Genomic DNA, 22,734 nt, shown 5'->3' on the forward strand with positions numbered 1-22,734 from the left:
TGCTCCCTGATGACCTTCCACTTCCAACACCTAAACGTCACCCCACCGGGCTCCACTTCTGAAGGTCCCTTCCTGGACCCTTCACATCTTGTGTTTGAGTCTGGCAGTGCCGAAACAGGGTTCACCATCTCCTCCCTCCCATGGAGAGCAGGTCTCCAGCAGGATCCCCCTTTACTCTCCAACTGCAAACAGGTTGGCACCAGTGGAAAACTGGGCTAAAAAGGAAGTGGTGAGGGATGTAGCAGAACAAGCAAAAAGGACGTTACCCAACAAAGTGACTTTCTGCGGTAAGGTTAGGTCTCTTAGGTGCTCTTGTCTTACAGTAATACATAGCAACATGTCTGCCTTGCCCTCATTCTTTGTCCATCTAAACATGTCAAAATTCTTATTTGGATGAGGGGGATAAAGCAATAGTGAATGAGGATATACCTTCGCTTCTGTTTATTTTTTTTCCTTGGTCTGCCTGCCAGACTTGGTCCTCTCACAGCAAACTGCAGGTTCACACCATTCACTCTTCAGCAACTGCTGCCTTTCCTGTGGGCTCCCAGCCTGACTTTACCGAGCAGCAAGGTCCATCCAAACATCAGTGCACTGTCCTTTGCTATATGCTATCCTCTTTTATAAGCTACTTTTGCTTAAATTTTTTGGTTGAGCAAACATCCCTAGATAGAGGCATGCTAATAAATGCTTCTCCACTTGGCTCAAAAGCATCATCCCTGCCAGGAAAGGATTAGGCTCTCCATAATTTTTATCTGTTTCATCCAATTTAAGCATCTCTGTGCTTGGTCTCCTGGAGTACACAGTCATTTCTGCAGAAGATGTCCCCTAGCTGTTTCAGAGGGACCCGCTGGTACCTGTCTCCCTGCACCGGCTGCACCTCTGCCTGGAGGGAGAAGGTAAACAGGGAGCGAGGTGTTCACGCTGAGTGTAACAAACGGCTCTTGGTACCAAGCGAGGAAAATTATCTCACTGAAACAGATAAAGGGAAAGGCTAGGTTTGTATAACATGGACCAGACCTCTCCTGACTCCCGTCTGTGACGTAGGCTGTGCCTCCAGCTAAAAGTCCCTTCTGCCCTGGCTGCCTGCCCCAGACCCAGCTTGTGGAGGCTTGTGCGTGCCGAGGACCTGCCTACCGAGCTCTTGGTGCCATGTCTGTAACGATATGCCAGTCCATGGGCTTCGTGGTGTCCGCTTTAGGAATAGGAGGCATCATCGCGTCAACATGCATGGACCAGTGGAGCACCCAAGACCTGTACAATAACCCGGTGACGGCGGTGTTCAACTACCAGGGCCTCTGGCGCACATGTGTCCGGGAGAGCTCTGGCTTCACCGAATGCCGCGGCTACTTCACTATCCTGGGGCTGCCAGGTAGGGCTTGCTGGCTGCGAGAGCAAAGAGGTGGGAGGGCAGAGCCCCTGGCGCATGCCAGAAGCCGTGCATGAGTGGTGGTGATGGGTGATTTTCTGTGCAGAGTGGGGAACCCAAATTCTAGCCAAAAGGGACCTTGGGTGCTCACCCTGTTTGGATGACAGGTCCCTTGGAGGTATCTCAACCCAAAACCCCTCCCATGGCCAAGCTAAGGTTCAGCAAAACTCATTACAGCTGATTATGCATCAGGATCCTGTGGTGTTGCCCAGGCAATACACCTGGGGCAGTGGCCGCTCTGTGGGGTGATTAGTCCCCCGTGCCATTGGCAGCTTGGGTATACGCTCCTACCCCAGCTGCATGGCTGTGCGTGGCTTCCCACCAGAAACCACTAATATTCTTGGCATTGGAGAAGATCCTTTTCTAAGAGGATATGTCACAGTTCAGTTCACTGTATTTCTGTATGGGTTAACACCACCAGGCTGGATTTCTCCCTAATTCTCCTTTGGTTCCAGTTTTTTCTTCCACGGGTATCATTGCTGTCCTGTTTGTGCCCAGAGTATCTAGGGGTGCAAACAATTAGGTTACAACAGGATTATCTGGGTTTTCTTCTTGCCTTAATACAGTGAGAAAAAAGGCACTTAGACTATTATATCCATCTAGCCTCTGTGCTTTGACACAGCAAGAATAGAGGGAAGAAGCCAATTATATCAGCAAATCATTGCAGCACTTCTGCAAAATGGCATTTCCAAAACACACAGAAATAAGCATTGTGCACACAAAAAAACGCTTTCACAAGCAGCCTGTCTCTGTGCAAATCAAACCAGTATAACCCAATGCAGCTGTGGCCACAGACACCAGCAGGAGAGGTGTTTCATCCCCTGAGCTGTATTTCCATGTTGCTCATCCCTGGATCCTCATTCCCATCTGGCGTCTGATGTTAGTTGTGCTGCAGCATCCCTGTGCAGGTGCCAGCGATGCCTGTGAGCATCTTCCTCTTGCTGCAGCCGTGGCTTTGAATGCCCCTCTTTGTTCACACAGACTCTGGGGTGCAGACATGCATTTTCCTAGAAGGACATGGGCCTGATCCTGCCTGGGCATCCAGTTGTGCAGCCTCTAGCAAAAGCTGTGTGCTGGAGCAGGTACGAGTGAATGAAAGATGACATCCAAAGAAGGATGTTTGTGCAGGGCTTGTATTCACACACTGCTATTGAAGTCAGCAAAGCTGAGCAGTTTCACCAAAGGAAAATGTGTGCAGGACAGGTAGCAGGCTAATTGCTGATAGGTAAAGAGATTAAAGTTGCCATATGAGGAACAAATAGAGGTGTAAAAAGCAAATCTGCCCCAACCCCCCCCCCCCCCCATATATCCATAAGACACTGCAGAACTTCTTCAGTTCTTCAGCTTTAAAAGCTTAAAATTACAGAAAATGTAACTCTACAGAAGAAGCAATTAAACTTTTCAAGTGTTCAGCTCTGGGAACTACTTTAATCTTTGAAGAAACCAGAATACTTGAGATTTGGGGTTTTTTGTTCTTTCAAAATACCTCCATCACTAATCTAAGCATTACAGCAAAAAACTAGCAAATTTTTTGCAATTCCCAAGCCTCTGGTCTGGTGTCTGTAGAGTGGGTATTAATTTCCTAAAATGGAAACACACAGCAATGTTGGGGGGGTGGCTCTCCTTCATTTAGGAGATGGGCTGTGGGAGATTGGTCTGTCCCTCCTCAGCTACATCTAGCAAGCTCTGTGGCTCCTTCCCAGTTACAGACAGAAACGAGCATCCTATCCTAAATGTCAGGGTTTCTAAGGAACTGGTCACCTGAGAGTGGGATTACCATGTGTGTTTGCTGGGTTTATTGCAGTTGCCTACAAAAAAAAAAGGATTAAAAAAAAAAAGCCCAAAGAATAAAGCACAACCTTTAAAAAATAAAGGTGGGTGGGACCCTGAACCCACCAAAGTTGCCATCCTCATCCTCAGTGGTGTTGGAGAGTCAGTGCCTTCCCCCGCCAGCATGTAAGCATATGACTATGTACTTTTTGTCCTGACGAGATGCTTTTTGAGACTGGTGCCATCAGAGCTGCCCGACAAAGTGAGGTGGATTTTTTTTTTCCGTTCTTTTTAATGAACAGGGCTTGGACTTCTGAATTTACTCCCTTGCTCTCCCACCCTGTCCGCCCTCACTTTTCCCTCCTGTTATATTGTCTGCTTCCAGTCTCTGGAGAAGGTGGTGCAAAAACAAGTGCCCCACTGCTGTGCTTTATAGATTGGCTCCATCTCCTGAATTCATCTGCTCCTATGGGCATTTCTTCCTACCCACCACCAGCAAAAGGCAACTGTATCCCAGCCGGGGGGGGGGGGGTGGGGAGTGGGGGGGGTTGAAAATGCTAAAAATCGAATTATCAATTTGCAAAGATATTATTTAAGTGGATCATGCCAGTGTTTATTTTAAGTGTGCTGCACCTTGATCTCCATTAAACCCCCCTTGCTAAACACACCGTAGTTAATGGTTTGTCAGCATTTCTATTATAAACCCCTATTTATTATTCTGACAATAGCAATTTATATTGGGAACAATAGTGCCGGAGTGAATAAAAATAATAAGACTCTAGCAAAGCAGCGAGGTGACCTGAGTACATCAATGAAGTTTTGGTTTCTGAGGATTTTTTTTTTCTCGATCCCTCGCTCCCATAGCAAAGATTAAACTTGTCTTGCCCATCATCTATCTTCAATTTAGTTGGGAATTTTAATTTCAAATAGATTGAGGAAAAATCAAGATAATAGATGAAAATAAGAAATAACACAGGTAGTTTATGGCTCTCACCCTCACTGCTCAGCTATAAACAGTCAGTCTCTGGTGAAATATGTCACTTGAGAACTAAGCCTGTTTGTTCTGATTTTGCTTTCCCTTATTATTTTTTGCTGCTTGCTTTGGTGTGTCAGCAGACCTTACTGTGATTGTCTGGAGGACACGATCTGAATTTGAACACACAAATAACAGACAAATAGCAATAGCTGGCAAGGCTGGTAGTTTCACCTAGTGCGGAAGTCACAAGGCTCTTTCTACTACAAGGAACATTTTTCAGTTGCTTACAAGTTTGCTAAACTACAATAACATGGGCAGTAATTTTCCTGTTGTCTGTCTTGGTCTTTTTTTTCCAGACCTCTTCAGCTAGACCAGTTCAGCCATTTTTGAAAGGACATTTTGTTCTCAAGTCAAAAACCTTTTTGACTGTTCCAGAAAGGCTGAGGCATCTCTCTGCTGTGGAACAAAAGGCTGGTGGCTGGAAATATAAGAATATTTTTGCTTTTCCAACATCAAACTTTGAAAGCCTGAGAGCACCCTGTTAAACTTCTCCGACTAGTAAAAGGGTATGTGTTGCTAGAGGGGTCAGAGTAAAAATAGCCCATGGGAGTGTAGTTGTGACTGGCCAGACTTCTACATAAAACAACTGCTTTCAGTATTGCTGGTGCGGGGTAGCAGAGATGTGTAGGTGTTCCCTGAGGAGAATTCATGTCTGGGAAGTCTTAATGTTGGCATCTCTGGACTTTCTTCTTTTATATCGATGTTCTGACAAGGTTTTCTTTTATTTCATACAACCAAGGCACATTTTGTGACATAACCCTTGTAAAACCCTTGCTCTAGGGATTTTGGAGACAGGGGATCCCACTGGCCAAGGAAACAAGATCTCTGCTCCATGCAACTGTTTTGTGCCCAAAGTTTGTAAGGATGGGGACTGCTAATTGCTGTGTCACAATCCTCCACTGGTGATGGCCACGGTAAAGTCTCTTCTAAGCTCTGCTTGCTACTTAAAATCCTTTAACCCAGTCAGTTCAGCTCCAAATTTTGAAATGTCTGCAGGTAACTGCTGTAACCTGCTTAAAGTCTTTTGACTGTTTCGTGCACAGAAGGCTTTAGGTGGCCCAGGTGGGCTGGAGACTTTATATAACCTACCAGGGGTACACATGAGGCAGTGGTGGGTTTGCACTCACCACAGGAGCTGAAGGAGGTGTGGGGATGGGGAAAAAGCTAATGTGAGACCCTTAGAGAGGTCTTGGGCACCCCAATCCCCTGTGACACTCAGGGCGTGGAGAGGTGGCAGAGAGCCCAGCCCAGATGTCAGGAAGCTAGATGCGTGCATCGCATCCTTGCTCCTGTCTTGTGCTTTTATGCCACAAAAAGATGAGACATGAAAAATAATTCTAAAGGATCTGGACTGAGGAGCAAGGCAGGAGAAATGGCAAAAGGCTGTGGAGATATGGAGCTGGGCTGCAGCTCATAGGCATGTAGGGAAGGATGCAGCTTCATGCACCCTGACTCTGCTGAGGGACCTGAAGACCAGTGGGGTAGAGTGGGTCTGAACTCGGATGGGGGTCTTCCATGAAGCCCTTTCCCCACTGAGTTTCAGAAAGGTCAGTCAGCCCTTCTATTGTTATGAGCTGGTGGACCACATGCTCCTGGAAGCTGTGGTCCTCTCAGCCATGGAGGGACAGAAAGAGAAGGGTGGGTTTGCTTTGTTTCGGTCTGAACAAGCTGGAATTGACTGGCAGGGTGTGAGCTATATTTGCAAATTTTAAAGTAAACATGAGCTGTAGGTGGCTTTTATGGGAGAGGCAGTGATAACATTCAGGAGTTGCAGTGGGCCCAGTGAACAGTTTTGAGATAATATAGAGTCAACGCCTGGATAGATAAAGCAAGTATGAGCTGAAATAAAGGTTGTAGAGGGGAGTGGCCACAAAGTACCCTTCCTTTTCCTAGTTTGGGTAAACTGCTGGAGATGTCCCGATAGTCGGAGTGGGAGCTCTGTTCTCTGCTCCTTGGTGAGGAAGCTTGGCCTTTGCAAGAGCTGCGTCCCCACCATGTCCCTTCCTTAGATACTGCTCAGCATCACCACGTGGCGTGGCAAGCCCTTTGGCCCAAGCATTCAACAATCTTGCTGGAGTCTGAGCAACAGGCATGTGCCTGGAGAGAGATCGCTGTCCTTCAACCACTCCTCGCTGTAGACTTCTCCTGGGGTGGCTGGAGATGAGCATCAGGTTGTAGTAAAGATGCTTAGACGTACTCTACAGCTATCCTATCACCCAACCACTTTTCAGGTTGTGCTCTGAGCCAACAGTTCAGATAAAACTCCCAGGTGATCTTCTGTTATTGGGCTTGGTGCTGGGAAAATGGGGTGATGAGTTTTTTGCAAAGGGAAATATATTTTTCCCCTATCATGAGTGGCTCAGAAACAGCCATTAAAAATAAGCTTAAAATAAGAACCTTTCAGAAAGGCAGAGAAAATGGGCTAGGGGAAGGGCTGGGATGGAAACAAGTTTGTGTTTTTTCTCTAGAACTTTGCTTCAACCAACCACTGAGGAAAGTATTTGTGGGAGCTTTGAGTTCCCAGTGTTTACAAGTGTGATGCTAATCAGAGCATGAGAAATGGCAATCAGCTAATGCTGGGATGGCTGGATAGCACCTTAGGCAACATTCTTAGGGATGAGCAAATAGAACTCCCACCAAAACACAATAATCTTTCAAAGACAACAACATCTGGAGTGCTGAGCATGTTTGGGTGTGCGTTTGACTCTTAGCTAAGGACTGCAGCATGACCCTTGTTACTGAAGTTGGTTTCTCAGCTCCATTTTTGGAGGGAGGATGCATGAGATTTCAGGGGGGAATACATAACCCTCTGCTGGTTTATCCTCTTCAGAGACATGATTCAATCTGGCCCCCAAAATCAAAGACAGACTGGTTGACCCAAGGCTTTCTTGCCCGGAGACTGTTGATGATATTTTTTGATTGCTCCACTGTTGCTCTGGGGTTTCAATGCCCCTGAGTAAAACGGATGATGAGAAATGGTGTCCCCCATCAGCAGGAGAAAACTATAACCCCAAGGAAAGGTTAGCAAGGCAGCGCTGCCTGGGTGGCAGACTCCTGCTCAGGGCACAATTAGGGGCAATTCAGGGGATGGTCCTCTTTCCAATAAGTGTGTTGGGGTAACAACAGGGCTTGGGTGTGTGAAATGGTGGAGGGGGAGAGGCGGAGAAGAAAAGGTCCCTATTGGCTTGAAGACCTGCTCCAGCTGCATGCAGCCAAAACCAGCAGAAAGGATTAGAGGAAGGAGTGGTGGCTCCCCTCCCAGCAAAGCAAACACATGGGCATGGTGCATGGGAGGGCCATCTCCACTGGTATTCATGCAACCACTCAGATGCCCAATTTAGCAGAAAAAACCAGTAATTTAAAAAGTGGTAGAGGTTTTGGGGAAAAAAAATCTGGAAAAACATGTTTGGCTTTTGTTCCCCCCCTTGCCTCCTTTTCTTTATTTTTATTTTTATCTGTGACCAGTCCATGGGTCCATTTTTCTGTGCACCCCTTCAAGCCATTGCACACTAAAGATGCAGGGTGACACCGCCCTTGGGAATAGGGGTTATGTCCCAGAGGAATGTCTGTCCCTGGGACATGGTTTGAAGTGGTCTAGCCTGGAAAAAGTTATGTGGTCTTACCACTAGATGGCAAGAAGGCAGCAAGTCCTGGGCCACGAAGAAGGAGGGAGTCTTGGAGCGCTGCGGAGGAGCATCAGGGCTTGGGTGCAACCAGCTTTTCTGATTGGGACACAATTCTGCCTGTGGGGCAGTGAAGGATGGGATGAAGAGCTGGCCATATTACTTGCTTTAGCACTTATTGTCCTCCCAGCTTTGAGGTCCTTTCCAGCTCTGATTTATCATAAAGCATTATCCAAGATGAGGAATGTTAGTCAGCATGCCCTCTCCCCTCACTGAGGATAAGCAGCTCTTACCACCTCTGGCTCTTGAGGGCTCACTTCTGTTTTTTGTTCATGCTATTATTTTTGCTGGCAACTTTGACCTTCAGATATGTTGGAGCTAACCCTTCCTCTGATATAAACTTGCCAAAGTCACTGAAAATGACTAAATTTGAATAAAATTGCTGGAAGCAAAGACATCTTGTGCCTGACCCAGGAGGGCTTTGGTGGCTGTGATTTGTGGCTGCTAGACATGTGAATTGTGCTCTGGCTGCTACAGCAGAGACCAGTGCAAAAGCATCTCTGTCTGCTGCCCACTAGCTTGCTGCATAGCCCCAAAAGCAAAAGGGGTGTCCTGGGTGGTTGTTCTCCAGAACACAGAAACAACAGCCAACATGTAATAACCCCACTGTAACTTATCCACCCACAGAAATCAGCCTCTCCTCTCTTCCTGGTGGCTTTCACATGGCTTCACATCCAGGTGATGGTATAGACGGTGCCTGTGGCACAGAGTGGTATCAGTACTGGTTAAAGTGGGAATTTGTTTCTAGGTCAGGGCTGAAGTAAATCAGTCGGAGCAGGGTATTAGATGAGAATGGATGAGCGTGAAGTCTGGAAGGTCCTTGTAACTCACTGCACTCTGTTGGCAGAGTGGCATGGCAAATTTATTTTGCTCCCCTGAGCCCAGCACTTCTCCACTGTGCAAAGAGATTATTAATTTCCTAATTTTTATATCCCCCGCCCCTTTTTTCCAGAACCATTCCCTCAGCCAATACAGGCAAGAACCTGTAAAAAGGCATTTTCTAAAGGGTCCCTGCGCCCTCCCTCTCCTTCTCCCCACATGGGTTTCAGTGGGGCCATGTGACAGGTGATGGGGACGCGGGTGGGAGGAGAACAGGGCTGCAGGAGCTTTGCTGCATCAGTCTGGGCCTCTTGGCTCGGTGCCCTGGGTTGTGCCATGGTCAGCATCTGAGGCAACCTTGGTGATGCTCAAAGTGGCTGTGAGGAGTGGCCATGTCCCTGTTTGTTCCCTGGGTTGAGCTCGTGGCCCTGTATCCTCCCCCAGAGCTCAATGCTGGAGTCCCTATCTCTCACTGTGCCTCTTGTGCGGATGCCTGCATGCCTGGGTGTAGAGATGTCCCTATCTTGGTCTGATGGCAGATCTACTCCCCCTTTGTGTAAGCAGAGGGCCGGGGAGGCTGAGTTCACCTGGGAATATGGTCCTTCCCTCTACCCCTCTCAGCACATCTGCACCATGCCAAGCACGCAGGAGAAGCCAGATAGCAAAGGGTTTCGGTGGGGGGACGGCGCATGTTCCAAGTGGGTTGCCCAACACTCGATGGAGCGTGGCTGCTTAGCTGGGGAAGGACAAGCACTTCTAAAGGACAAAATCATATCTCTGGCCCTGCCAGCACAAACCTACCTAGCGAGAGTGAAACTGGACTATCTTGCAAAAACACTTTGAGCAAACACACTGCTCAATGGAAAGCATCTGATAAGAGCTGCTGCATTTCTGGTGGCTCAGTCAAGAGGACTTCAGTGCTCCCATTAGGTCTGCGGCTTCATCAGGTCTGTCTCACCTCCTCTGTCCAGGGGAGACATCATGTCCACGACCATCTGCCAGGTGATGGCGTTCATTGTTTCGTCGCTGGGTGTTGCGGGGTGCATCGTGTCCACTGCCATGGATATGTGGAGCACGCAGGACTTGTATGACAACCCGGTCACGGCTGTCTTCCAATATCAGGGACTGTGGAGGAGCTGCGTGCGGCAGAGCTCTGGCTTTACAGAATGCCGGCCGTATTTCACCATTCTTGGGCTGCCAGGTAGGGGCAAAAGATGCACCAGGTTTAACCCAGGAGCTCTCCTGTAGCTCCACACAGTTTTCATCCAAAAGCAGGAGCAGATACCTTAAAGCACTTTGCGAGGATTAAAACTTCCAGGCTACTCAGTGTATGAGCATAAAAATATGTGCATATTTTGTTACCAAAATAATACCTTTACTCGGTGGAGGTTACAACTTGGAGCATGTGTAGGTGATCTCTGGATGAGCATCATGGGTTCAGCCCCATTGCTGGCATAAATCAGCACAGCTCCGCTGATGTGAGGAGAGTGAGTATGTTTAACCCCACAGATATTATGTCCCTTTGAATTGAAATACAAGGAAAACAGCTGCATGTAATTTTGCATTGTTATCAGAATAATGGTTTCTACAGAAAACAATTGATTTTTTTTTTTTTCCCAAAGAGCAAAAAGGAACTGAAGAAATCTGTCTGTGAGCAGTGCATGTAGGAAGGGCAAGATGGGGAAAGGTGCACTTGGTCACTTCACGTTACGTGGGGAGTTTTAGTGGTTACAGAGGTAGATTGCAGAGGGGTATTACTTTCTCATTTGCTCGCTTACTTTACAAAAAGAGTATTTCAGTGCTCCAGAGCTAGCTGAGCCCATGGGTGGGGAGCAGCCAGCCTGGCTCAACATGCTTCCCTGTGACCTCTCATGCCTGTGCCCTGCCAGGTAGCAATAAATACAGCCCCAAGAGTGTTTTTCACTCTTGGTGCACAACTGCAATTAGGTACAAGCAAGCACTAGTGTCTTTTGCAACTGTTGACTGGTGTAGAAAAGAGCATGATGTGGGCTCTCAGCCCTGTATCCTCAGGGATGCCAGCCTTGCTTCTCTACCGTGAGGCAGGAGGGAGTGCTTTGCTGAAGACCAGTGTGTTGGCTGCAGTGTTTGCTTTTTGAGAAAAGCCCGTGACCGTCCCAGGGGGTGTCATGGAATAAATGTGTTTCTGTGTACCTAGCTTCAGGATTGTTAGGTGACTTTCTTTTCATTTGGAAGAGCAAAACTGATGTTTGGAGTCACTTTTCCTATGGGACCATTTGTTTTAAAGAATAAAAAATAGATTTATTAAACTATATATACAAATATTGTTCAAAATATGTACATATCCTTATAATGCTGTGTGTAGGTGATTGTGTTTTAAGAGAGCAATGAAGCAACGGTAACAATCATTTTGATGCCAATTTGTCATAATCAAGATTTTACTTTTTATGTAATACAGCAATAAGGAAATATGCAAAGCAGTCACAGGCATTTTCTGTTGTGTCTTAGAGATATTCTGTCAGGTTTGTTCTCTTTATGTGTCTGTTTAGTTGATGAGTACCCTAAAACATAAAGAAGGAATGTCCCTGCTTGAATTTGGTTAACTGAAAGAACTCATTTTTTCCCTAAACTTTCTATATTCCATTAATCATAACTAGTTATAGAGTTAGATTTCCACCTTTGTATTTTGTATGAGTAACAGAAATACACGTGATGTTAGTTTAGATGACTTGAAGTTGTTTTACTTCACTCACCTCTCACTACTCACAGCAACACTGGGGGGAAAGACAACTCTCCAGTTTCACTTACATCTGAAGAACCCAGTGATGCAAACTGTGGTTTCAGATCACTGACATTTATTTTGGCGAATAGGCTTGCATTTTTACTATTTTCTGTGCACACCATCCCTTCGTATGGAAATGATGTGTGCAAAATGAGCAATCATATGTGTGTAGGTATGAAGCAAAGTTATCATACCTCCTGCAAAATGTGTGTGCAAAATGGCAGGTAGTTTCTGTGCTTGACTTTAACTATAGGGCTGTTTGCTAACTAGTGCTCCCCATACAAATTTTTTTCCTTAGTCTCCTATTTTGTTTGTCTAAGCCCTTCCACTCCTTCTTTCTAGGGGAAGTCATTCACCTTTGGAAAGCAGCTCTATTCAGAGGACTTCTGATGGATGCCAAAATTCACTTGAAACTGCAGTGCTCTCTTTCCAAGTAGCTCTCGCTTTCAGTCCCATGAGACAAGTGAAGAGGCCTTCGTGCCACAGCAGGCCGGGGAGCACTTTCTTCTCCTTTCTGTCCCTTTGTGGAGATGGTGCATAAGTCACCTTCACAGAGGAAGGAATCACGGCTGATGGCTATTTTGCATTTTTTCTCTTGTGCCCTGCTGTGTTCCTCTCTCCTTTCCAACAGCTGCAGATTGCTCCTTTTCAACCACACTTGGACTTCAGTGCTCCAGCAGAACTGCAATGGCGCAGGAGCTGCTCGGCTTGGCCTGCCTGTTGTGTCCTGCCACGGGCACCCAAGGCACTGGGAACATCTCTTATGGGAATCCACAATATCTCTGTGAGGTCTTAGCTTAGGGTCACTTCTTGAAGGGTTGAGACAACCGCAGTGATGGCACCTAGGAGCCATAAGGTCCGTAGCAAGCATCTCAGGAATGAAGGACTGTCTTGGGGACGAGGACCTTCCATCATGATCTGTAGTGTCTTACACTGCCCTGGAGTATCAGCTTCTCCTGCCTGCCCTGAAACAAAAGCAGTTGCAAAGAAGCTTAAGTGACTGTAAAGACAAATAAGTATTGTGATGTTCTTCTCTTTCCAGCTTTCTGCTTTGCATCAGGTGCTGCGTGAACAACCTTTGAGGGCTGATAAGGCTTATTTGCCAGCTTCTTGTTCTCTGATGAATAATAACTAATGAGCTCACACCTGGGGCCTGATGAATGGGAGATTGAAAATCCCAGGCTCGTTAGCATTTGTTATCAGCTGATAAGGGCAAATTGAGTCATAAGAGCAGCAGCCCCAGTGGGACTGCCAGATGGGAGAAGGTGGTGTATTTCCAGCCTGTGGGATGGTAGACCACTGGCTTCCTTGTGTGTCATGGTGCTAGCACCAAGGAGACCCCCACGGGCACCACAGCACCCACCCTTGCCTTCCTGGGGAGGGTTTATAAATCCTTCTCCCAACCTGTGCAAGGCCAGCAGGGTCTTCTCCCTGCTCTCCAGCATCAGTGCCTCCTGCTCATAGTTGGGCCATATGGGACCCTTGTGCACTATGGTCATCCTGGTCAGCACAGCAAAAGAGGTGACAGGCAGGTTGAGTGAAGTCCCTGGGGCTGTAGGATATGTTGCCTGCCCTTCTCTGTCCATTATGAGCCCCCATCATCTTCCCTTGAAGAGGGACATTCATGTGTGGGGAGCATCAAAGCCAAACCCAGGGCTGCAGGAGCTCATGGGAGAGCAAGAAGAGGCTGCAAAATGTCCCAGCCAAATCACAACAACCCTTGAAATACTTTTGACCACCCCCTCTCAGTGCTCTGCCAGTGCTGCCACCTTCCTGTCTCTGCCAGGGACATGTGCACAGATGGGAAGGAGGAGTGTCTGGGGCCAGCACTGAACTTCACGCAAGATGGGATATGTGCTACCTTATTAGAAAATCGCCTTGGTATTCAAATGCATGGCCTTTGCCCTTCACTTCTCCATTTTAAAAGGTGCAAGTTTCCCTTTGCTTTTCCCTCTACTTTTCTATACCAGCCAAGAGGAGCCTGGGGGGTTTTTGCTACCTTCATCTGATTGACAGTAGCACTCGGCTCCCACAGGCATGACCCACCAGCATCACAGCCTGCCTCCAACCAAGCATTCCCACCTTGATGGCAAGCTGCTAAACAAATTCAGGCCTAGGGTATTTGTGTGTTGTATTAATGAACATGGACAGATTTATACAGGTCTGACATTACAAATAACCATGGAAAGGATATGCTGGGGGAGGTCATTGCTGAAGCTTTGTTGCTCTCTCTTGGTGTATGTGTAATGTTTGTCAAGGTGATTTTCCTCTTCTCTTACTGTAAAGCAGGAACACACAAGCCTCCATGTTGATTCACACAGTAGCTGGAAATACCACAGATAGCTGGGTGGAGCTGTCTGCTTTCATCGCTGCTTGGGGAGAAAAAAAAAGCTTTCTCAATTAATTTGGTTATGAAACAGTTCATGCTTATCCCTCCTGTACACAAACTCCTCTCCATGAATTCAGCTGAATAGATCATGACTGGTGCCAATGAACATTTACAAAAAATTATGTCTAAGCCATCAAACTCTTTGGGAAGCTGAGACAGCCACATTTCCAGAGGTGCCCCAGATAACGCTGAGAGTAGATCTGGTGCCTATTGTCCAAGGTTTTCTTCTTTAATACTTTTATTTTTAGACAGAAACAGTCTTCAAAAAACTCCCAGGCTCTAACGAATCTCACTTCAGTCACTCAGCGTGGCTCTTTTCAATTTGTTTTGCAGCAATGTTCCAGGCTGTGAGGGCCCTCATGATTGTGGGTATCGTCCTGGGCATCCTTGGCCTCCTTGTGTGCATTTTCGCTCTGAAATGCATCCGTATCGGCAACATGGAGGATTCTGCAAAAGCCAACATGACTCTGACCTCCGGCATCATGTTTATTGTTGCTGGTAAGTGGGTGGTGTCGTGTCCTTCATGTGCAAGGCATTGCAATTGCCTGAAATTGAGGACTGGGCAAGTCTTCATGCAATTCTGGTTACAGGTAGCAGATGCTCTGGAGCAACCCAAAGCATTGATGCTTGCATGAAGTTATTGGCATTTATCTTCCAGCCTGGCCTCCTGTGTGTCGTGGTTTAACCCCAGCCAGCAACTAAGCACCACGCGGCCGCTCACTCACTCCCCCCCCATCCAGTGGGATGGGGGAGAAAATCAGGAAAAGAAGTAAAACTCTTCGGTTGAGATAAGAACGGTTTAATAGAACAGAAAAGAAGAAACTAATAATGATAATGATAACACTAATAAAATGACAACAGTAGTAATAAAAGGATTGGAATGTACAAATGATGCGCAGGGCAATTGCTCACCACCCGCCGACCGACACCCAGCCAGTCCCCGAGCGGCGAATCCCTGCCCCCCCTTCCCAGTTCATAAACTAGATGGGACGTCCCATGGTATGGAATACCCTGTTGGCCAGTTTGGGTCAGGTGCCCTGGCTGGGCATGAGAAGCTGAAAAATCCTTGACTATAGTCTAAACACTGCTGAGCAACAACTGAAAACATCAGTGTTATCAACATTCTTCACATACTGAACTCAAAACATAGCACTGTACCAGCTACTAGGAAGACAGTTAACTCTATCCCAGCTGAAACCAGGACACTGTGGTAAAGTGATTTCTACCTCTGCTTAGTAAAAGAAAACCAGATGTTTGTATGGGACAGAACATGGAAGGCTGAAAAAACAGCCCACAGATAAAAAAGAAAATATATATCTTAATTTGTTATATCTATACTGTTGTTATGTACTATTATATCCTTTATTTATGTGTAATAGTTTTTTGAAGAGTCTCAGGCTTTATACATAATAATTTTATTAAGACTCTCAGGGTTATGGTAGCCTAGCTCGTAATTTTTAAGTACCTTGCGTTATCAGGAAGGCTGCAGGAATGCCTAGTGTTGCCCAGCTACCTCAAAATTGCAAACGCTTAATACATCACTTACAGGTTTTCCCACAATTTTTTTGAGATGAATAATCAAATCAAATCCATATCTTAATGAAGGGAAGGAGAATGTCCCTATTTAAAATCCTTATAGTTGAACAGCACTTAACTTTTGTTGGGATATGAGACATACAACACAACTTAAAGATGTACAATAAGTACAAGGTGGAAAGAGGAAACCACCTTCTGCCACACAGCTTTAATTTTACATTTAAAATCTATCATTTTATGCATTTGAGTCAGTGGGTTGAGAATTTGACCAATGCAGATATTAGAAAAGCTCACTCATGGATTCCTGAAGAAAGGGTGTCTAAAATGATGACATGACTGACTCTTGGGATGGGACATCCCTTGGTTGAGTTCACTCATTTCAAAACAAGGTCCCTAGTCTCAGCTAGCTAAGGAGTTGGGTACCCATGTGCCATGGTGGACCTGGCCCTTGGTCACACCTCTGCAAGATGGAGGTAGTGTTTCTTCCTAAAATAAGGGCTGCTCTCAGGACAGAAGTGTTAAAGACTGTAACGCTGAAGTACCGTGATAGTGAAGGCTATATGGGGACCTGAGGCAGAAGCACCACTGATTGCTCAGACCATCCCCAGTGCTGTGAGTAATTGGGTTTCAGGGAAGACCCAGAGGTCTTGGTGGGTGTAGTGAGGGTAAATAGGACTTGGGATGCCCAGAAAAGCTGGAGTCCATATTTTTTGGCAACAAACACAGACATGACCTTTAGCTGTGTTTTGTACCTCCTTCCACAGTAGCGTACAGTACAATGATGACCTTCATTAGCATGAATGACTCTCCTAAGAGCAATAGTGAAATCTCAAATGATAGTGCCATTGCTGCCAGGCTCATCACAGCTGAGCATCACAGTGATCACCTGTGCAGATGAATGGAAGAAGTTTCTGCCTCTTGAGTCTGGTCTTCTGGGCTGCCAGCAGAGTCAGGCAGGCATCACTACCTGGTGATGAACAGGTTGTGAACCAAAATGTATCTCCTCTTCCACGTGACAGACAGTGTGTTTTCCCATTCAAAAAAATAATTTCTGATAGGGAACCTTTTGCCCATGTTTTTCACTGTAAAACAAATCTTTAAAAGTGAGCTACTAGATATTTTCAGCAGCTAAAATGATCTGTTTGTTAAACTCATTTTCTGTGAGAAAACACATCAGTAGAAAGATCCCTGCTGGTATGACTTGGGATTTTGTAGTGTGACATTGTATTCTTGCTGCTGGATTGTAAATGTGTGGTTCCCCACTGCTGCTCAAGGAACTTGCCAGGACACAAAGGCGTATCTCACCCACCTTTCCAGAGCTTTAAGGTGCTTCCCCAAAGCCAAAGGTGACTGCTTGTACTATGTGGGTCTCAGTCTGTCCTTCTGTCTGATCTCAGGCCTGTGTGCCATCACTGGAGTGTCTGTGTTTGCCAACATGCTGGTCACAAACTTCTGGATGTCCACAGCCAACATGTACCAGGGAATGCAGAACGTCCAGAACAGGTACGTGGTCAACTGGCTCAGGGTGCTCCACAGTGCAGATCTCCTTCAGGGCTAGGGTGTGCTGCAGCTGAAGGAAAGGCAAACTCTGGGTGCATATGAGTCTGGTCCCAGGACTTGGAAGATTTATTGAGTCTCTTTCTTATCTGCACTGGAGATAACTTGTCCAAGCAAATTGGCTGGGATGTCTCTGCTCACGCAGCTCAAGAAGGAGGTAGTGAGCCTGCAGGTAGCGCTCATGGGAACTTCTGCAAAGCCAGAAGGAGAATGACAATGTTCAGTGTGTTTCAGAAGCAGCAGGCTGGACCACTGTCACAGCACTAACCAGCCATGTTTCTGTGTTTTGTAGGTACACCTTTGGCTCAGCCCTCTTTGTTGGCTGGGTGGCAGGTGGCCTGGCCCTTGTAGGAGGCATCATGATGTGCCTTGCTTGCAGAGGGCTGATTCCAGAAGAATCCCGGTAAGCATATCTGTGGTAGACACAGGAAGGTATTGCATGAAACCTTGGGTGTCAGGATAGCATACGGACAGCACACCACAGGATATGCCTATGCATAATAACCCTGTTGCAAGAGTTATCATGATGATACATCTGTTTGCCCTGTATCATGGGTCAAAAGTGACCATTTCCCTTCCCTGACTACGTGACTTGAAAACAAATAGAGAGGGCAGGAGAGATCAGCCTTAAAATCTAAAATTTGCAATGTGCTGGCTAAGTCAGGCCCATTCATTGCAGCTTTGATTGCAAATTTCATAGCAGATCATCAGCAGGTGTAGACTGCATCAGCTGAGCTATGATTTACATCAGGTAGGGCTTTGTACGCCTATGTAGCTGGTTATTTTAGGTGGGTCCTTCACTGAACCAAGGATTTACTCATGGGTAAGAAACTATAAGTTTATGAAAAAACATGAACGAGACTTGCAGTCTGTCCATGGATAATTGGGTCTGAGCTTATTGATTGGCTCCAAGTGATGACACAGTACGAAGTTTCCGAAAATCCAACAGCAAACAGGAGCACAGGGTGCAACATTGCGTAGTCACAGACCCTCCAGTGGCTGATGCCATCTTTTGTGTCTCTTTCAGTTACAAAGCGGTGTCTTACAATGCATCGGGACGGAATATCTCCTACAGAACGGGGCCCTATAAGGTTGGTTCAGGGTACGAACCTGAAACAAAGACTAGGAAGAATGCAGGATATGAAGAAGCTGCTCGAAGTGAGGATGGAAGACGCTCATACCCTTCAAAATATGACTATGTCTAGCAGACTTTCTAGGCTTGAGTTGTACTATCTTTTATAAAATATTTTTAACTTCAAAAGCAAAAAGTATAGGCAAACAAAGCAGTCTGTAAATATGATTGTGTTTTCTATCATGTTTCCCTACTCTGAGGTTGTATTCTAGCTTGTTATGAACACCAGTTTATTTTGACTGCTTGTTAGTATGCCTAACCATAAGGAGGTCTGTAACAAAAGCGATCCCTTTTTATGCTCTCGGAGTAGCACGGTTTGCTCATATTTTACATATAAACTCTCATATCCAGGATCAGGATTGTGCCTTGTGCCCTTTTCTAATTCTTCTAATACATTAAAATTCCCATTGAATAATAGCCCAGATCTAAAAGCAATGCTACCTCATTGCTGTCTTCCCTTTGAGCAGGCTTTCATGCAATTAGGCAATGTCATCCCCTACTTTCTCAGAGTTTGGAGAGGTGAACAGTATCCTGTGACTTTGGTGTCCTCTGTTCACCAGAAAAAACAGTGTTTTGCTGAAATGATAGTGTATCTTTGCTCTGGTTTTGCCACCCAATAATTTTTTTTAGCAGATTGAAAAGCAAAAATTATAATCTAGTAGTCTCCTATATTATTTTGCTGTGTATTTTAAGTAAATTCTGTTGTGTCCCTTTGGCTGTGGCCACTGCATACAGACCCCATAGTCATGGCATTTTCCTCCCTGGTGACTGTTTCTACTCAGACACACCTTTGCTTTGCTGGTTGTACTACAATGCTGATCTGCTGTGATATTTAATCTGATTTATGTTACTTAGACATTTGCTATAACCTGTGATACCAAAGTGTATTTATTTCTTCTGATCTCTCCAGGGAATATGTATAATCCATTGTTATTCCTATGCTAGATATTTGCTGTAATAGCTGAAAACCTCTGTGTGTGACCGGTGTTCCCACAGATGTCATCTTTAATGAAGCCAGAAGAATTTCTCATTTAGAATTAATTAGAGTTACATTTGGAGCAGAAATCCCAGGGAGCATTAGATGTGTAACTCCATACTGACATCAGGACTTCCTTGTGTTAATTTTTCCCCCAATGATGTGAAGATTAACTCCTTAGTGGGACGTTGCCTCTTTTAGCCAATCCATCAGAGAGGAAGCTTATTTGAAGGGGTCAGAGGAAGACACACAAAAACTTACATGGGAGGGGAGAGCTGTGTGCCATTAGCAGGTCCTTCCACCCGGCTCCAGAGCACATCCTAGTGAAGTTCTGGGAAGTGCCTATGAGCAGAGCAAATGGTACTGAGGGACAAGTTAGAGAGAAAAAAGGGGTCCAAAACCTGCAAAGTAGCATTTTTGATAGATATCTGCAATAGGTTTTAGCCCCACTTGCAATGATTACAAGTTCTCTGCAGAGAACTGGCAAAATTGTTTTGAAGTACTGATATTCCCTTGAGTGGTTTCATGTCCTGGAGGCACCAGAGGTAGAGCTGAACATTTCTCCAGAGCTGGACCTTTGGTAGGTCAAGCTACCAGTCTAGCTGGCATCTCTGGTGGCTTGCATGAATGGGGGGGCAGGCTGTTTCACTGAACAGTCGCGTTCCCAGTGAGCACACACTGCACTCACCAGCTCCCTACAACCATCACCTCTCCATAAGCATCAGCTCTCCACAACCACCAGCTCTCCACCACCACAGGAGACACATCTCCAGCACAGGTCCAGGAGATGTGGAAGAGGTTGCACTTCAGGCAGGTCAGCGAGAGGAGGAGGGGAAACGCCTGGCAGGGTACGGCTCCAGGGGCTGATGGTTGGAGGAGATGACCACCATGCAGAGAGGTGGGAAGAGCTTCCATCCAACAGAAGCTCTTGGTCCCATCTCAGGCTGGCCATTGGCCCCTGCTGCCACCTGGGATAAATCACTACCTCTGCCGGATGTCAGTGCTGACTCCCTTTCGTACTAGTGAAGGACTTGTTTTAAGGATCTGTTTTTAAAGGAGAACAATTCAGTTTCGCAGAGGTAAATCCTGTCATTTTTTAAAAATGTCAATATTCTTTACAATGGTTTTGTTTTAAAAATGTCAATATTCTTTACAATGGTTTTGTCTCCATCTCAGTACAGACTTAGCTTTTCTGCCTTTTTTTGCATGCTGGATTTAGTTTTTTGTTTGTTTGTTTTGTTGGTTAGGTTTTTTTTACATCAACATTAAAAAAGAAAAAGTCTTTAAGACCAAAATCACTGTTTTCACTTGTTCTCTCCTTGTCACGAACAGCAGCTACCAACTTTCCTGCTCAGCTAAACTCACCCCGGCTTTGGGTTCTGCAGGTTCTTGGGAGCAGTATGGAAAAATATGTGTGGTTGAGGGAAAAAATAAAAGATGAAGCTTTTTTTTTTCTCCTTTGTAAGACATAGTTAGTTATATGCTGAGACAAAATATCAGAAAAGCAGACGAATGAGCATCAGGGGACTCCAACTCACTGATGCAATGAAATCAGAGGTTCTTGCTGGCACCCTGGGCTTGCTGAGGAGTAGAGTTCGGCAAGTGCATGGCTCTTTTTGGCTTTGAGGCAACTTTGGTCAGGCCAGCATCTGCCTGACTTTCAAGGTAGCAATTAAACACTTCTAAATACTTCATTGTTCTTAGGAGGGCAGAAAAATTGCTGGTATGCTCTCACTTCTGTCAGCCTCCACTGGAAAGGGGCTGAAAAGCCCAGGAATGTTTAATTTAGATAGGAAGCGCGTAAGTGGTGGTTAGGTAAAGGTACACAGGATAATGAAAAATACAGAAAGACATGCAGAAATATTTGAAATACAAGTTTCCAACTGCATTATAACAAAAAAAGGTGCACACGTTAAAATCACAAGGAAGCACCTTTGAAAGTTACATTTTATTTTTATACAACACAAATACTTCGACAAACTCACCAATCTGGCTATGTCTCAGTTTCACTTTGATGTGTGCAAGTGTGTAGATTTCTAATCTTCCAACATCAGTTTTCATTTCCTTACCTCGGCCAAAAACTTGCGGTATGAAAAATCCTAATGCAGAGAACTTTACTGAAAAAAATCAAATTCTGAAGCAGAGAACCATTTATTTATGAGCCTGTTTGGGGTGTAACAACACCTAATATTACAGCTGCTCCCCTCTGTTTCTGGCCATAATGGACCTTGTCTTGTGGTGGGCACCACTGTGAGCACTGTGCATCAGGGAGCTGTGGTTCCTGCTGCAGAAAGCACTTGGTGTTTCCCTGTCTTGGGAGACGGACCCAAATATCCCCTTTTCAGCTGAACTGATCTGTCTCCTGAAAGTCCTGCAGCTGAAATCACCTGCTTAGGGAAAGCTCTGGGTCTTTACTGAGAACAAAGTTCCCATTTCCAGGCTTTCCTCTGCAGCCCCGCAGGCCGAAAAAAATGAGGCTACCCTAATTATTTCTTGGACTTTGAGAAAAAAGTGAGATTCAAAAGCCCCCCCCAGGATGACCCAATGTTGTCTTAGTGGCAGCTCATTGTGTCCCAGTGCTGCTATGCCCCAATGCCCACATGCAAAGGACACAAACCCCTGTGCCACGTCCACAGCCCGCTGCATGGAGAAGGGGAACACGCGGTCCATATGCTGCCCGAGGAGCACCCTGGGGCCACCCACCCAAAACACAGCCTCTGCACCCCACGCTCTTCCTGGGTCCCCCAGCACTGCAGGGAGGCACTTTACCCCAAAGGGTGTGAATTTAGGCTCTGAAACTCAGCACCACATGCATAACTGAGATGCTGGAAGGAGCAACATGCTGCTCTCACCCAGTCACCCTGCAGGCAGAAACTCACAGAGGGTACGGGGCCGTACCGAGGCATGCAGAGCAAAGCCATGACCATCCTGCCTTGCTGCAGTCTGGGAGGAGCAGTTAAATATTTGCTGGGCTGAACTGGGCTTGCTGGTTTGACCAATTGCACAGCAACAAGGAGGTTTGTACCTCTAGAAATCTTTGGGTGAGTAAAGCCTAGAAATAATCAGAACCCAGATACTGCAGAACTCTTGGCCCGATGAATAAATCCAGCGTTTCCTCCTGCCATTGTTACTGGTGAGGGAGGGAAGACACACGCACACACCACCACCACCACCCCCCAATTATTTTGCCTTTATTGACAATAAACTGCAGGGCAAAGGATGCATTTGGTAGCACTTGCAGAGCCAAGGGAGATAAGTCAGGGAAATCGTGATTGGGGATGTGTGTGGGTACGTGTGCCCACACTTAGAAATGGTTTTGTTTCCATAAATTTGATCGTCCTCTGAAAAAATGCATATCCTGTTTCAGAGGAGCTAATTAAATGTAGGCTTGTCTAATAAAGCAAATGCTGAAAAGGCTGTGTGTATTATCTGCCAGAAGAGCTCTATATAGGTTCTTTCTGAGCTTCTGCAACATTTATAAGTATGTGAGAGCACGGCAGATTTGCATGGACTTTGACCAAGGGAAGCAAAGACGCATATCTGAAGCTACAAATTGGACTATGAGATAAGAACTCTCCTGAAATCTATATGCAATTAAAAGCCCAATCTTCCTTCCTATAGTGACAAGGTTATTGCTTTTATATAGCTG

The 22,734-nt window shown here is 45.9% G+C and overlaps 1 protein-coding gene across 2 annotated transcripts; it reads left to right on the plus strand.

Annotated features, from left to right (window-relative positions):
* The first annotated feature begins 1,149 nt into the window (after window positions 1-1,149).
* CLDN18 (claudin 18) lies at window positions 1,150-18,718 on the plus strand. 2 transcript variants are annotated; one of them, XM_069790754.1, is made up of 5 exons: window positions 1,150-1,369; window positions 14,218-14,382; window positions 16,818-16,923; window positions 17,270-17,380; window positions 18,005-18,718. In XM_069790754.1, the coding sequence occupies exons 1-5, from the start codon at window positions 1,150-1,152 to the stop codon at window positions 18,180-18,182; spliced, it is 780 nt and encodes a 259-aa protein (XP_069646855.1). In that variant the 3' UTR covers window positions 18,183-18,718. The 2 variants fall into 2 exon arrangements, with proteins under 2 accessions (XP_069646855.1, XP_009912957.1); XM_009914655.2 differs by lacking the exon at window positions 1,150-1,369 and adding an exon at window positions 9,716-9,935.
* The last annotated feature ends 4,016 nt before the right edge of the window (window positions 18,719-22,734 follow it).

This window comes from Haliaeetus albicilla, chromosome 9 (genome assembly GCF_947461875.1).
Source record: "Haliaeetus albicilla chromosome 9, bHalAlb1.1, whole genome shotgun sequence".
In the NCBI taxonomy this organism is placed as follows: Eukaryota; Metazoa; Chordata; class Aves; order Accipitriformes; family Accipitridae; genus Haliaeetus; species Haliaeetus albicilla.

Bases quoted from the DNA above. Each gene is read 5' to 3' on its own strand.
- CLDN18 (XM_069790754.1), top strand. From the start codon at position 1,150: ATGTCTGTAACGATATGCCAGTCCATGGGCTTCGTGGTGTCCGCTTTA. The intron at 1,370-14,217 runs GTAGGGCTTGCT...TTTGTTTTGCAG, and splicing joins CACTATCCTGGGGCTGCCAG to CAATGTTCCAGGCTGTGAGG. The intron at 17,381-18,004 runs GTAAGCATATCT...TGTCTCTTTCAG, and splicing joins CTGATTCCAGAAGAATCCCG to TTACAAAGCGGTGTCTTACA.